Source organism: Xenopus tropicalis, chromosome 4 (genome assembly GCF_000004195.4).
Source record: "Xenopus tropicalis strain Nigerian chromosome 4, UCB_Xtro_10.0, whole genome shotgun sequence".
Lineage (NCBI taxonomy): Eukaryota > Metazoa > Chordata > Amphibia > Anura > Pipidae > Xenopus > Xenopus tropicalis.
Window position 1 is genome coordinate 131,915,284 of NC_030680.2, and position 14,594 is coordinate 131,929,877.

Below are 14,594 nucleotides of genomic sequence, written 5' to 3' on the forward strand. Positions count from 1 at the left end.
TGTTGTGCTAAGTTATTGGCTTGAAGACCTGCACTCAGCTGTACCATCTGTGTCCCTGTAGCCCCTACAGACAATTTTATCCATGCTCTGTCATCAATGGGACAGCTGCATTGTGCCATGTAGCAAATCTGCCCATGCCTGGGTCATTCTTATGTAGCTCTAGAAGCAAATATCAGTTCTTACATTTATTTGTAGATGTGAAGTTAGCACTTTACTCCAACATGTCACTCCACTGAGCTATACATTGGCAGTAACCCATCCCTCTCCCTGCTGCTGTCTTCCTTCCTTGCTTCATATCTCACACCCTATTACTTCTCTTACCCCAGATGTTCCACACCGAAGATTATGAACTTCTCGTCCTGCAGCACAACTGCTGCCCCTACTGTCGAAGACCCATAGAAGAGTCCAGCCAATGATGTAAAGGCAAAGGATGCAAGTTTAAGTTGGCTTAATACAGATAGAGAGAGAGAGACTGCATTGTTTACTATCTGTATAATGGTTTAATATCTGTAAATGGTATATTTTCCTTTTTAATCGTATAAATTATCACTAAATTATAATGGAAACCAAAGATGGAACAAAGAAAAGTCTGGCTTTTACTGCCCCTGTCGGAAATCTCGAAGGGAAGAAGTGGCTGCACCCTGTCATTCCTACACCTTGTGCACTTTAAATAATTCAGAAGGTGAATGAAACGTATCAGTCATTCAGTCCAATAGTAATGTCATTTTTCCTATACCCTAAGGCAGGGATCCCCAACCTTTTAAACCCGCAAGCCACATTTAAATGGAAAAAGTTTTGGAGAGCAACACAAGCATGAAAATGGTTCATAGGTGTGCCAATAAGAGCTATAATTGGCTATTTGGTAGCTCCTATGTGGACTGGCAGTCTACAGAAGGCTCTGGTGTAATAATTGGTTTGTATGCAGCCAAAACTTGCCTCCCTACCAGAAATTCAAAAATAAGCACCTACTATTAGGCCACTGGGAGCAACATCCAAGGGGTTGGTAAGTAACATGTTGCTCCTGAGCCACTGGTTGGGGATCACTGCTCTAGGGACACCACTCATCAGTTTGCTCTTCTAGGAACCAGTAGGTGCACACTTGTCTGTCCTAAAACCTGCTTTACAAACTAACCCAGGGTATTATATGTATGGCAATAACACCTCCCCCTATTGCAACATGTAAGGATAGTCACAGAGAAGTTCCAAGAACCTGTATCAGCAAAAGGCAAAGTGCTTTTATACAGGACATGGAACTCTGGGGTGACTTAGACTTCTGCAAGTGCTTATTCAATGAGTGCATCTGGAGGCAATATCTTTATATTTAGCAACAGGGGGTACATTATTTGTGTACAATACACAGTTATTAAAGATCCAACTGTGAATCAAGAAGCATTCCCAGCAGTTCCTTTGTTCTTCCCAATTCATAGACACTTTCTCTGACAGATAGGAAGGTGTTAATGAATTGACACAGAGTGGCAGTTCATTATTGAGTGAATTGAGTGTGTTTCATTGCTTTGAGCAGTCATTTATTTTCAGTGGAATGTTAGTATTCAGCACAGTTCCGAGTTCACTATTCAACCTTAGGTTAATTAACATCAAGTAAAAGACATTGCCTTATTATAGAGGAGCAAAAAGGAAGCTGAAATGTAAGAAATGTTTATTTAAAGAATATATTGTGTGGAAAAGCATCGACAGTTTTCAGATCTTTCTGGACAACAGGTTTCCTTGCAATATTTATAACCATGTAGTTGCAAATGAAAAGCCACTGTATTAATAGCTCAATATTTTTATATATAAATTAATATCTATAATAAAATGATCCGTATGTTTGTGTTTTATACTGTGTAAATGCTCTGTACCCTCTTCATGCAATTTAGGGAAGACAGTGTCTAATTTATACATTTCAATAAATGTCCTATTTTTAAAAAGCTGTTACTTGTCCTTTTGTCATTTGAGTCCGTGCCAGTACAGTCACACTGGGGCTTCACGGCTTTAGAGGTGCTCTTGTGCCTGATGTTGGGTTTGTTTTTATTTTAAGAAACTAACCCCCTTGTTATAAAAGGAACTCAGGAGCAGTAACCAATAGCAACCAATGAGATGTTTGCTTTATAACAGGTGAGCAGTAAATGCTACCTGCTGATTGGTTGCTAGGGGTTACTGTACGTATGAAAACATGGTACCTTTTATTACATAACCCCAAAAGTTGCAAGGGGCTTAGACTCCTGTCTTACACTGCGAGCATTACAAAATACTTTGCAGCTTATAAGGAGCCTAGATAGGATATTGGAAATTGAGCCTTATAGGCTAAAAATTCAACACATCTTTGGCTACTTTGGCCTCAGAGAGAATTATAAATAACCATATAATTGACTTTATGTCTAAATTGCCAAGGTGGAGCTTATCTTGGGTCATCTACCTTATGGTGTTTAGTCTTAAAAATCATCAGTTTATTGAAAGGGCAATTAATCATTTTCTATGGGACCAGAAAAAACAGGCTGCAGTCTGCAGGAGTGGGTGTGGATATAGCAGCCCGTGACTCTCGCTGGCAGCAAAATCTTTCCCAAATATGTCACAATAAAGGAGAGTGCCAGACAATAGACAGTGACAATAGAAATATACATTGGTTCAATACATTTAATGCATGAAAGGCTGGCTTGGCTATATGCAGCTCAGAGATACACTAATAAGAGCAGTGTTGGACTGGCCCCCAAGGATACCAGTAAAACTCCCGATGGACCCAGATGTCAGTGGGCCCTCCTGCTTCTAGCCAACTGCATATTTAATGGTCAGTCCCTGTTTCTGTATGGGATCAAAGACACTAAATAAATGGAAGAATAGAATATTGTATGTAAAGAAAAGAGAGAGCAAAAAGACAAGAGGAAGCCCCTGGCTTCCCAGTCTGACACTGAATAAGTGGGTACATGAGGTGCAGGAGGGGAGCTTGGCTGGAGTTAGGCCAGCGCCAATACTGAGTCTGCCATGGATACTGAGATTCTTTAAGCATGAGCAGTAAAGGGGTGAAGAGTAAGGGCTGTAGGTGTGAGTTCCAAGTTCTACATGCAGAGTCTAATGTTGCAAATACACATGCATAGAATGAGAACGATGGGGAAATTAAGCCAAATATCTTGAACATTGTTCTCTGTGTGGGGAACATGTCTACATTTTCTGTAGTTCTGGACTGACCTTCCTAGCCAGTGATTATATAGGTGTACATAGGAGATCTTTGACCTTCAATAAATGATTGAGTCTCCACCTCCCTTATATCCTATGAGCCATTTGATGCTTTTTCATAATCATGGAAAAACTGGTGTTCTGCAAGTTATTTGGCTGCTCTCTGAAAGTAATGCAAGAAAAGCATGAAAGAAGTACTCATGTTACACTGAGAAGTAGAACAAGCTCTGTGCCTTCCCTGTGGATGAAAATAAAGTGTATGGAAAAGTCCAAAGGAATGGGGTGTTACATGGTACAAATCTTACCAACAGGAGTTATATTCATTTCATGTAGGATTTAGGATGGTTCTTAAAAAGTTCTCTTTTAATCTACCCTGGTCTCCATAACTGCCCAAGTTAATGATCCACCAGCAGGAGCCTGTGTCCAATGGTGACAATTACAAATCACAAGATAGAGCAATAATGTCTGCTTATGAATAAATGGCGAAGGGGGTTTTGTCCTTTATTCTACTCTTTCTTGGCTGATGCCACCTTCATGGCCCACCATCATACATCATAATATTTTTAGTAATAATATGCAGGATCCTTCACCCCAAAACATCATGTCAACAACCTGTTGACTTGCTCATAGAGAAATAGTTGTACTATATGTGAGTAGCCTAGAATAAGAATTATTTGGATTCTGGGTTCTAAGAGGAGGCCATTCCTACAGATAATGTGGGAATGGCAGGTTTGTTCCCAAACTTTCCTACACTCTGTTACCACAAGCTACAGGACCTGTGGCTTCCATTCTTTTGCAGTTATCCCTATACAAGAACCACCTCCACTGCTGAACCTAAATGGCTAAACTCTCGATATGTAGGAAGGGTAGTTCTATTGGAATGTGGTGGTATATAGAACATTTCTAAAGACCAGCATCTTTACAATTCTTTGTTGGAGGACAAGAAGTCACATGAAGGTATACACAGATAGATTTGTCTCTAGAACAGGGTGTCTCTAGTAGGGTATCCCAACCTCAAGACTAAGCTGAATTCTTTAACTCTGCATGTGGAATTGTATTATTCTCCTTCGCACTGCAGCTTTAAATTTTTCCTGGCCCATTGTGCCCTTTCAAGGTCCCACTGTCCTGGTGTATATCTTTTCACTGTGCCCTTTACCCTTCCCGTCAGTAATGCCCAACCTGTAACAACCCAGAGGATGTAGCCCCACAATTCCCAGCATATCACAAGAGCTAGCAGTTGTCAGAGGGATGCTGGTAGTTGCAGAGCATAAACCTCTCGAGGGGGCAATTGGTGGACAGTCTATTTTGCTATTAGAGTGCAAGCTCTTGGACCTTGCAGAACTGCTGTTAACAAACTGGTACCTTGGTTCTCAGCTACAGAGAAAGCTGCCTGACAGCGTGTAGGAGAGAACATAAGCGCAGGGTGCAGATAGTCTATTTATCTGGTTGCATCCTAATCCCCTGGGTGATTGACAGGATTAGTGAAATTTATATCTGCCCGGCACTCTGTCTGCTAATTAGAACCATTTGCTGAATCCTTCACCTTCTTGCCCAGGGATTCGGAACTGCAAATTCACTACAGTCCATGCAAACCGATTAACAGCTTCGCTGACAAGTGACTTGGAGTATGCTGAATCAGGCAGACATATTAAAGGGGTGTTATTACCTGGAAAAAATTAGATATTAATAATAAATATAGAAATAATTTATATGATTTCAAATTTGTATACTTTATTCTACTTCCTCCCAAGGTTCTAGCTATGTGCATTGGCAAGATCAGTGACACGTATCTGTATCATCACCTGCTTTAACGTTACTGGGGGGTTTGGATTGAACAGTTTATTCCTCTCGCTATAATGATTGGTTCCTGTGTGGAACTAATTATCCATACTAGCATGCAGTGTGTGATATTTGGATAGGTACTAGTGCAGAGTCTTGAGGGCCAGAGTTGGAGAGTCAAGTGGTTAATAGAGAAAAGTGGGGGTGCAACATGGGAAAGGGGTTATGTAATTAGGAATGCCAAGCCTGAAGCTCAACTGTATTGAGATATGGATCCCTGTAAGGCACATATGTTCATTTCTTTTCTATAGTGACAGTACCCCTGGCACCATACTAAACTGCTAAATACAGGAATTTAGACAGACCCCATTCTATCCTATAGTAACAGTCTAGTGCCAGTCCAAAAGGTAATGTCATCCAAGGCAAGCCCCCCCTGTAGGCCCCCCATTCTGTTTGTCAACCATCAATGCAGACCCCAATCTATGTTATAGTGACATTACCCATGGCACCGCACTAAATTGCTGAATGCATGACAGACCCCAGTTTATCCTGTAGTGACGCTACATTGGGCAGTTCAGTGTGGTGCCATGGGTAAAAGCACACTAGTAAAGAATTGGGTCTAGTAAGTCATGCATTCTAATGTTTAGTGTGGTGCCATGAATATTGTCACTATAGGATAGTGTGGGGTCTGTGTTGGTGGACAACAAGCGGGATGGGGGCTTTCTGGAGGATGGAGGGCTTGCCTTGGGTGGCATTACCTTTTGGACTGGCTCTGACTGTCACTATAGGATAGAATGGGGTCTGTTAAGTCATGTGTTCAGCAGTTTAGTATGTGCCCTGGGGTCTGACACTAGAGGATAGAATGGGGTCCCCCCGCTTTCCAGTGATACATATATCATAACTGGGTCCAGACTCACAACATAGGAGCTGACACTTGTCTCCTGAGTCAATTCACAAAAGGTTTATTCTGGGTACTGGCACCAATGGAAGAAATTCCCCATTGCCACTGTGTCCTTACTTAGTGGCTGCTTCATTCCAAGCCTATAATGAGCTTTATGTTACATTTGTCAGAGGTACGGATAGACATTAAATGCATTCACACATTCTGCTAAATCAGGGCTTTCTGCCTGGGGGTGAGTAGGGCGGCAGTAAGGAAGATTAATGATGTCAAATCATGGTTAAAAAAAGTCTTATCCACAATTTATGCTTTACCATGAAACTAGCATTCTAGGGGTAAAGAGAACTGGGGTTTATACACTATTACTAGGCCTAACCCAGAGCTGTTTACCCCCCCTCGTATTTTTTTGGAAGTTACCCAGTTTTGCCTTCTTTCCCCCGGTCTCCTGGTCACCCAATAGTATTCTCACAATTTTATTGGCTATCTCCCGAAGTTCAATTTTTGGGGTCCCCCGATTGACAGTTCTGCCTAAGCCTGAGAAGGAAATGTCCAGTAGTTCTATTTGGAAGAGAAAAATGCAAATTTTTTAAACGAGTGTTAATTACAAAGAGGAATCCAAGGTTTCTAGTGTCATATGAACTTACTGAATCAGGCAGAAAAAATGTTCTGGCATATACATAAGGGGCAAAGACCTGAAGCAATTAACGAATTGCTCCCAAATGAGTTCAACCTGCCCCTACAAAAGAATGAGGACATAGAGAGGTCAGTTAATGTGACCCCCACAGAAGTGCTGGGGTACTAAGGGGTGCAAAAGAGAGATCATTAGGGCTCATTCAAAAAGCACTTGCATCTGGGCAAGTCTGGACGCCCCCCCCGACTAGAGCTGGTTTGGAAATCTAGGTGCAAGTGCAGCACCGAAAAGTGCCAGGCAGCCCTGTCTTTACTAGGGATGCACCAAATCCCGAATTTAGTTTGGGATTCAGCCGAATCCAAGCCATTTGTAGCAGGATTGGGATTTGCCCGAATCCAAGAGCCTGGCCAAACCGAATCGGAACCCTACGTGTTAAAAAAAAAAAGTCACATTTTGCAGCGTTTTGCCCTTCATTTTTGGCACTTTCCCCTTCTAGGTTTTGATTTAGTACGGTATTCGGCTGAATCCATACCCAATGATTAAAGAATTTGGCCAAATACCAAAATCAAAGGTTCGGTGCATCCCTCGTCATTACTGCCTTCTATACGGCAGGTAGTAAGTACAGAGCTCTGTTATAGACTGCACCCACTGGCTAAATGGGGACACCTACATGTCTCCCACTGCCCCTTCTGCAAACAGTGCCGCTGGATGTTGGAATCACTGTATTCATCAGGGGGACTCAGGTCTCTGCGCTCCATTCCTGAGTGCAACTATATACGTATGTGCAGGGCAGGGTACAAAGTACAAACATTATGGGGTATATTTACTAAATGCTGAAAGTGAAAAAATACACATTTCCCACACCATTGCCAATTTTATAAAAGGAGATTATAACAAGTTTTGGAGAATTCTCTTCACATTGGTGCAAATTCACATCTTTTCCAGGGGAGATTTCTCTTCCAGTGAATATTCTCCAATTTACTGAGAGCACAAGAATGAATTTCCACCAAGAGAAAGTTCTCCATATTGTGGCTGGGGAGCTGCCATTATACAGAGAGAGCAGCAACTCAATACTCAACTCACTCAACTCAATATGTTACAGGGTAATCCTTTTGAAATAAAAAATAACAAAAGGGGTATAAAGGCGATACCTTTATTGGCTAAGATAATCATAGCAAGCTTAATCAGCTAGAAAAAGGATCTAGAATGTTCTGAAAGCTTGCTATGGTTACCTTAGTTAGCCAATAAATCGCTTTTATACCACTTTTGTTATTTTTTATTTCCTGCACTCAACTCAATATCGATTCCCCAATGAAGAGGAGACTAAACAAAGCCCAAATAGGGCCGCAATGGCTCCTGCAATGTGCAATTAGTCTCCTGTGGGTCAGACCTGGATTTCTTCCTGTCACTTTTAAATACACTTTCTTCTTGTGTGTTTAACAGAGAGACAGGTGTAGCCTTAATACGTTTATGAGAAGCCAATTAACACTTTGCAACCTTAGCTTGGATTACAATGATTATTAGTGCGCTAAATCCTTTGTTGCTGACGCTGGGGGTTGGCAGCTTACTTCAGGTGGGACTTTAAAAGGACCCGGGGACAGTGGGTCTCAGTGTAGAACAGCTTCAGCTGGGATCACAAGCTTCTAGGGATCCTTAAGGCAAAGGAGAAACACAGAAGGTATTCTTTCTACACAGGAAAGGACATTTTAGAGCTGCTACCATGAACGGAACAGAAGGTCCAAATTTTTATATCCCCATGTCCAACAAAACTGGGGTGGTACGAAGCCCCTTCGATTACCCTCAGTATTACTTAGCAGAGCCATGGAAATATTCAGCACTGGCTGCTTACATGTTCCTGCTCATTCTGCTTGGGTTCCCCATCAACTTCATGACCTTGTACGTCACTATCCAGCACAAGAAACTCAGAACACCCCTAAACTACATCCTTCTGAACCTGGTATTTGCCAATCACTTCATGGTCCTGTGTGGGTTCACGGTGACGATGTACACCTCAATGCACGGCTACTTCATCTTTGGCCAAACTGGTTGCTACATTGAAGGCTTCTTTGCTACACTTGGTGGTAAGTTACAGTGGGTTTTTTTATCATTGATATTATTGCAGAGCTAAATTTAGTAAATTCTTGGAAAGCGATGTAGATCTTTGTACTCCATCTTGCATAAGCAAAGGTGCAATGAAATGGATATAACGGTACAAAGAAATGGCACAAAATGCCTTTAGCAAGGGGGTTAGTCTTCAATTCTTACTCTAAAGCAAGGATGGGGAGCCTGCAGCCTTCCAAACCATAAACTGCTATTAGAAGTCCATGGGAGGTGGAAGTAATAATTTTAAACAACTGTACAGCCATAGATTTCCTGACCCACTTGTAGAGGAACAAGCTACCAGGGAAAGGCCTATACTAGATTTCATCCTGCAGAATGCATTTTCCTAATGAACTCTATCCAGGGTAAAAGGCAATACTGAAGTGAGCATAGTGTATGCCAGGCTAGACAAGGTTCAACATATCAGACTGTGAGGGGGGCAAATGGCCTGTATTGAGTCATGTATTGAGTCATGTTAACCTTTTGCCTTTGTGTTCTCTACTAACAGGTGAAATGGCCCTCTGGTCACTGGTAGTATTGGCCATTGAAAGATATGTGGTGGTCTGCAAGCCCATGGCCAACTTCCGATTTGGGGAGAACCATGCTATCATGGGTGTAGTCTTCACATGGATCATGGCTCTGTCCTGTGCTGCTCCTCCTCTCTTTGGATGGTCCAGGTAATTGTATATTAGGTAGAGGGAGCAAGTCCCTAGAAAACATATCTATTCTCTATATAACTATATATAACTATAATGAAACCTGTAGTAACATCCACCAAAATTACAGAATGAGCTAAGGAAGGTCACAATAAAGGATCAGCTAATGCAGCTGGTGCTCTGGGGGGCTCCAAGCTTTGGATAGGAGCCCAGTTTAAGGTTAAGATTTGGGATATGTTGTTCACTGAAACTATAGAAGAATTATTTGCCCACATCTTACAGTGGCCATATAATAATAATATTGAGAATTGCTCAAATTCAGCCTTCTGCACCCCCACTACAGCCATGGGCTGCAAAATGTAGTTGAGCAAAATAACCACTGAAATGTTTCAAGATTTGGGGGGCATTCCAACTAGAATTATTCTAACATTCAGATTAATTTGTGCTAATTCCCCAAGGACTCAGTTTATTGCTGATAAAGAATGTTAGGGTTGAGGGATATAGGATGTCTGTGAAACCACCTGTACTGAGGGGTAAGAAAGCACTTGCTTGCTGGTTCTGACACTATATTGTCCCCGTGCAGATACATCCCAGAGGGAATGCAGTGCTCATGCGGAGTAGACTACTACACACTGAAGCCTGAGGTCAACAATGAATCCTTTGTCGTCTACATGTTCATTGTCCACTTCACCATCCCCCTGTGTGTCATTTTCTTCTGCTATGGTCGCCTGCTGTGCACTGTCAAGGAAGTAAGTAAACATTGTCATGTGATCATGGTCAGAAGCCAATTCAGCTAGTTGTTGATAAAAGTTGTCCACACCTAGACCCTCCAGATATTGCTGAACTGTTACTACTCTCTGGAACTCTACCTTACCTTATTGACTGGAGAGATGTGAATTAGTCAAAGCTAGGGTGGCACAGTTTACACATTCCTGTTCTAGATCATAAAGACTGCTCTACAGAGAGTCCTACATCTATCTTACCCATTATCTCCTACTAGACTGTTTCTATTCTCTCCTAACTTTCTGTACCCATTCAACAGGCTGCAGCCCAGCAACAGGAATCTGCTACAACCCAGAAGGCTGAGAAAGAGGTCACCAGAATGGTTGTTATGATGGTCATTTTCTTCCTGATCTGTTGGGTGCCCTATGCCTATGTGGCATTCTACATCTTCACCCACCAGGGCTCTGACTTTGGCCCAGTCTTCATGACAGTCCCAGCTTTCTTTGCCAAGAGCTCTGCTATATACAACCCTGTCATCTACATTGTCCTGAACAAACAGGTACTAAACTGCTTCCAAGCCTGTTCCTATTCTTTATCTGTAGTCTGTCCACTTATGAGTTGCCAAGAGTTCTGAACACAAGCTTCTGTTTAGCTATAACTCCCATCAGTCTTCAGCTACCAGCTAGGAATGATGGAAGTTTCAGTTCATCAAAAGCAAAGTGTACTCAAGTGTACTCTCTATAGCTGTAGTTCCACGATGTCAGGGTGGATGCTTTGCTACTGATGATGATTGTGTTGCCATGCACAACTGCCATGCCACTTGAAATAAGTTATTTTCTGTACTTTTATGTACTGATTTTGCTAATAGTACCCTGATGCTATTTCTAGATGACAGATCTTTTAACCTTTACATGCCTAAGTAAACATTTCCATACCTTACCATGGCAGTTTTAATGGTAGGGGCAGTAAAGGTATTTGCCTTATGTCCCAAAATGAGTGAGGCCCTTTGGGGAGAAAAATACAGATAAAACTACAAATAACTTACAAAATTATTGTATAAGAGATGTTACATGCTTTCAGTATTTTACATTGAAGAGCTATAGCCCCTGGACATCCCTGATTTATGTATAATTTATCTAACACCCCCTGATGGGGCCCCCTCTTCAGTAACATCAGTCCTTTATCTTAATGAAATCTCTATGCTTGTCTATTAGCATGAACTAAGGAATATAAGATTCTGTAGACATCAAGATCTATTACTTGTTTTAATTGCCTATTTTCATATGTTTAATAGACTAATAGAGACTAATGGAGCACAACAATACAGAACATTCCCCAGTGTTCCATGTCTATAGTGAATGCAATGAGAGCCAATGCAATGGGCAAGGCAATGACTATGTTCTCCTTTCTCTCCCCAGTTCCGTAACTGCTTGATCACCACCCTGTGCTGCGGAAAGAATCCATTCGGTGATGAAGAGGGATCCTCTGCAGCCAGCTCCAAGACAGAAGCTTCTTCTGTCTCTTCCAGCCAGGTGTCTCCTGCATAAGAGCTTCACCCAAGGCTGTCTCAGGGTCCGCTGCCTCACACAATTCCCATCACTTAAGCCCTGTCTACTTGTTGCGAAGGCAAAGAATTCCACAGTTTAATGTTTACCCCATTCTGCCCAACCTTGGAGACTGTAAGAGCTGACCCCTTTACTGCTGGGAAGGCCCAAGCTTTGCTGTGTTCTGATGTGGTCCTTTCAGCAGAAAATGGGTTGATACCAATGAATTTGGCCAAGGCTGTACATAAAGATACCATTAGTTTGGAGACACCTCCCACAAGGAGAATGCAATACTTCTATATCTGTCTTTTTTCTTGGAGGTGACATATTGATGCTGCTTCTATTCATGGTCAGTAACAAAAAAGATCCATTTTACAATGTAACTGAAAGTTATGTTTTTTGTAATATAATAACATATTTCATGCAATCTCCTCTGCTTATTGGCAAGGTCTGATATAGTGAGGATAGACAGCCAGACCCCTTGCATTAAAATCCTGTATTAAAAATTTCTTTGCAAGTAAAAAAAAACTACAAAAAGTCAAATGTCTTTTTCGATTTATTTTGCACATGCGTTTCTGGGTATCCTATTGCACCACCCGCGGAATCTCTGAATGGAGAACCTTCAACACTCTATGGTTTTTGGTATGAAAATCCATTGGTACATCAGTTGGGCATCAAGATATTGGCCGGTATCCCTACAGGGTTGTGTTAACTGGTTGTATAGCCCAGGACCCTTAGATAACCCAGCCCAACTCTTTCATTGCTTTCCTCATGGTCCAAATACTGCTGGGCAGGTTCCCCAAGAGCAAGTCCCTCATTGTATTGCTGATTACACTCAGAACCCATCAGGTTTCACAAACTTAGGAATTTAGTCCAGTAACTGGGCCAATGCTGAGCCAACATCAGTTCCAAGTTTCCCAGGGTGCACTTTGCATATATTGGTCAGTTTATGGAGAAACTTGGTAAGGGACTAGATTCTCTTATTCTCTTTAATTACTTCTACTTTTTTCTTTGGGCTCCGACCATTGAGGGTTCTTGGTGGTCCTAAGTTCCTGATGGTCTTTTCACAATGGCTGCTTAACCCGTTTACTACCAGTGGAAACTCCAACACAACCTGTTGCCGGCCCATTCAGAAGTAAAAGGGTTAATGTCTGCTTTTTTTGAGACATTTAGCACTGCCAAGGCAGTGTGGCAGTATAGCAGCTGCTGTCAGAGAGGAATGCTAATAATTCCCAACTGCCTCCACAAACCATGATGACAATAGACCAGCAGCATCTCCTCTTGGCATTGAACAGGTTACATAGCATAAGGATATCAAGAAACATGTAGCTTAGTCTAAAATTCTTCTTCTTTGCAGATCAGGGTTTCTTGGGTCATACCTCTTAAGAAAACTAGGGTGCTAGGGAGGTCACTACAACTTCTACCTCCACCATCCAAGCAAATATCAGTGGATGTATCTGAGGAACCTCATGTGTGAAGGCATCACAGTATCATGTTTGTAAATCGAAGTGATCACATATTTGTGTAAATGAATGTGTATAATATCTCTTCTGCTTTGTGCAGTATATATACATATACACAGAGCACAACTGTATGTACAGGCATGTATATGAGGTGTAAGGGGTGCCGAAACAAATGGTTGTCATGGTGGGAATCGATCTCTCTAATGTAGATCTATATTTCTGTATAGAGCTATAGATGGAATTTCACATAAAGACATTTCCTGCTTTAAACTTTGTCTCTCAATATATTACATTAATGGGTGCCCCCATTTGTCTTGCTTGGTGGTTTTCAACCAGTATCTTGGGATCAAATCAGGCTGAGTGTAACGATTAAGGGGTAAAAGTCTGATAACATATAACATGAAAACAATGACAACAATATTGACAATATGTTTGAAAATATTGGATTTGTCCCAGACTGCAGGGTTTTTCTAAAGTGACTGATCTGCCATTGACCGTCTAGGACCTGGGCCAGGGGTGGGCAAACTTTTAGGCTCAGGGGCCACATTGACTTTTAAAATTTGACAGACGGGCCGGCACTTACATGCAGTCTTGACGCCAAGTCTCACGTGATGAGACTTGTGGAGTCGGGACAAAGCGAGACACACCAATCCTCGGCGGGCCGGATTAAAAAGACCAACGGGCGGTAGTTTGCCCTCCCCTGAACTAGACTCTAGGTGTAATATGGTCCCATCAAGTTGCACTGTGTCTAAAGAGTATGCAAGGAATAAAAATATTCCACAATAATCTTTGTATTTTAAAGGAGATATACTATGTGAAAAACATGAACGTGCAAGTGGAATATACAGTACTCCTCTAAATAGAAATAATATAGAAGAAATGTGCTAAAAAAAATGTGTTTTGGTTGGATTTATTGAGAAATTTACCCTAATCCCTACTATTCCCACCTATCCAATACGCTTCCTGCTGCCTCCTTTCCCAGGCTGTGCGGGGGATCTGGCGGAACTCAGCACACTGCACTGTAGGGCAGGAACCAATCAGCAGCTAGGTGGATAGGGAACTGAAGCCTGTGATTGGCTACCCCCTCCTTCTGGCAGGGACCATTAAAACACACCCACAGAACACGCCCACACTTAATTTTGTAAGTTTGAAACAGGGACAGTAGCAGATCTATAAGGAGCTCCAATAAAGGGACCATTTATAAAGATAATGATCATTTTCAACCCAGAGTGAAAGCAGCACCATGTATTATTCATTATTGCCTATAGGATTATGGGGGTTATGGAAGTTGCATCTCATATACAGGAACCACATACAGACTTTGTGTTGCACAGAAATTCATTTTTAAAGCATTTGTTCCTCATTAAAGTGTTTCAGTATATTATAGAGACTGCTATTCTGACACAATTCTATTATTTGTGGATGATGAATTATTTAGCTTTTCAGCAGCTCTCAAGTTTGGACTTTTAGCAGCTATATGGTTGTTAGGGTCCAAATTACCCTAGCAACCAGGCAGTGGCAGTTTATATCCCCAACTGAGACCCTCTGTGCAATTTCCATTCCTCAAACCCCTGTATTGTGTGGGAAGCTAAATGCATTTATACATCTTACATCCCAGCCCTTTACTCT

At 41.8% G+C, this 14,594-nt stretch overlaps 2 protein-coding genes across 3 annotated transcripts in view; both read left to right on the forward strand.

The window, feature by feature from the left end:
• Positions 1-1,928, forward strand: part of ift122 (intraflagellar transport 122) — a 53,523-nt gene extending 51,595 nt beyond the window's left edge. Inside the window, exon 29 of one of the 2 annotated variants that reach the window (XM_012960529.3) lies at positions 327-931. In XM_012960529.3, the coding sequence (XP_012815983.1) occupies positions 327-416 (90 nt within the window). In that variant the 3' untranslated portion in view covers positions 417-931. 2 annotated transcript variants of the gene reach the window in all.
• Positions 1,929-8,097: 6,169 nt separating this feature from the next.
• Positions 8,098-12,045, forward strand: rho (rhodopsin). Its single transcript, NM_001097334.2, has 5 exons — positions 8,098-8,560; positions 9,088-9,256; positions 9,819-9,984; positions 10,278-10,517; positions 11,377-12,045. Exons 1-5 carry the CDS (start codon positions 8,200-8,202, stop codon positions 11,503-11,505), a joined length of 1,065 nt encoding a protein of 354 aa, NP_001090803.1. The 5' UTR covers positions 8,098-8,199; the 3' UTR covers positions 11,506-12,045.
• The last annotated feature ends 2,549 nt before the right edge of the window (positions 12,046-14,594 follow it).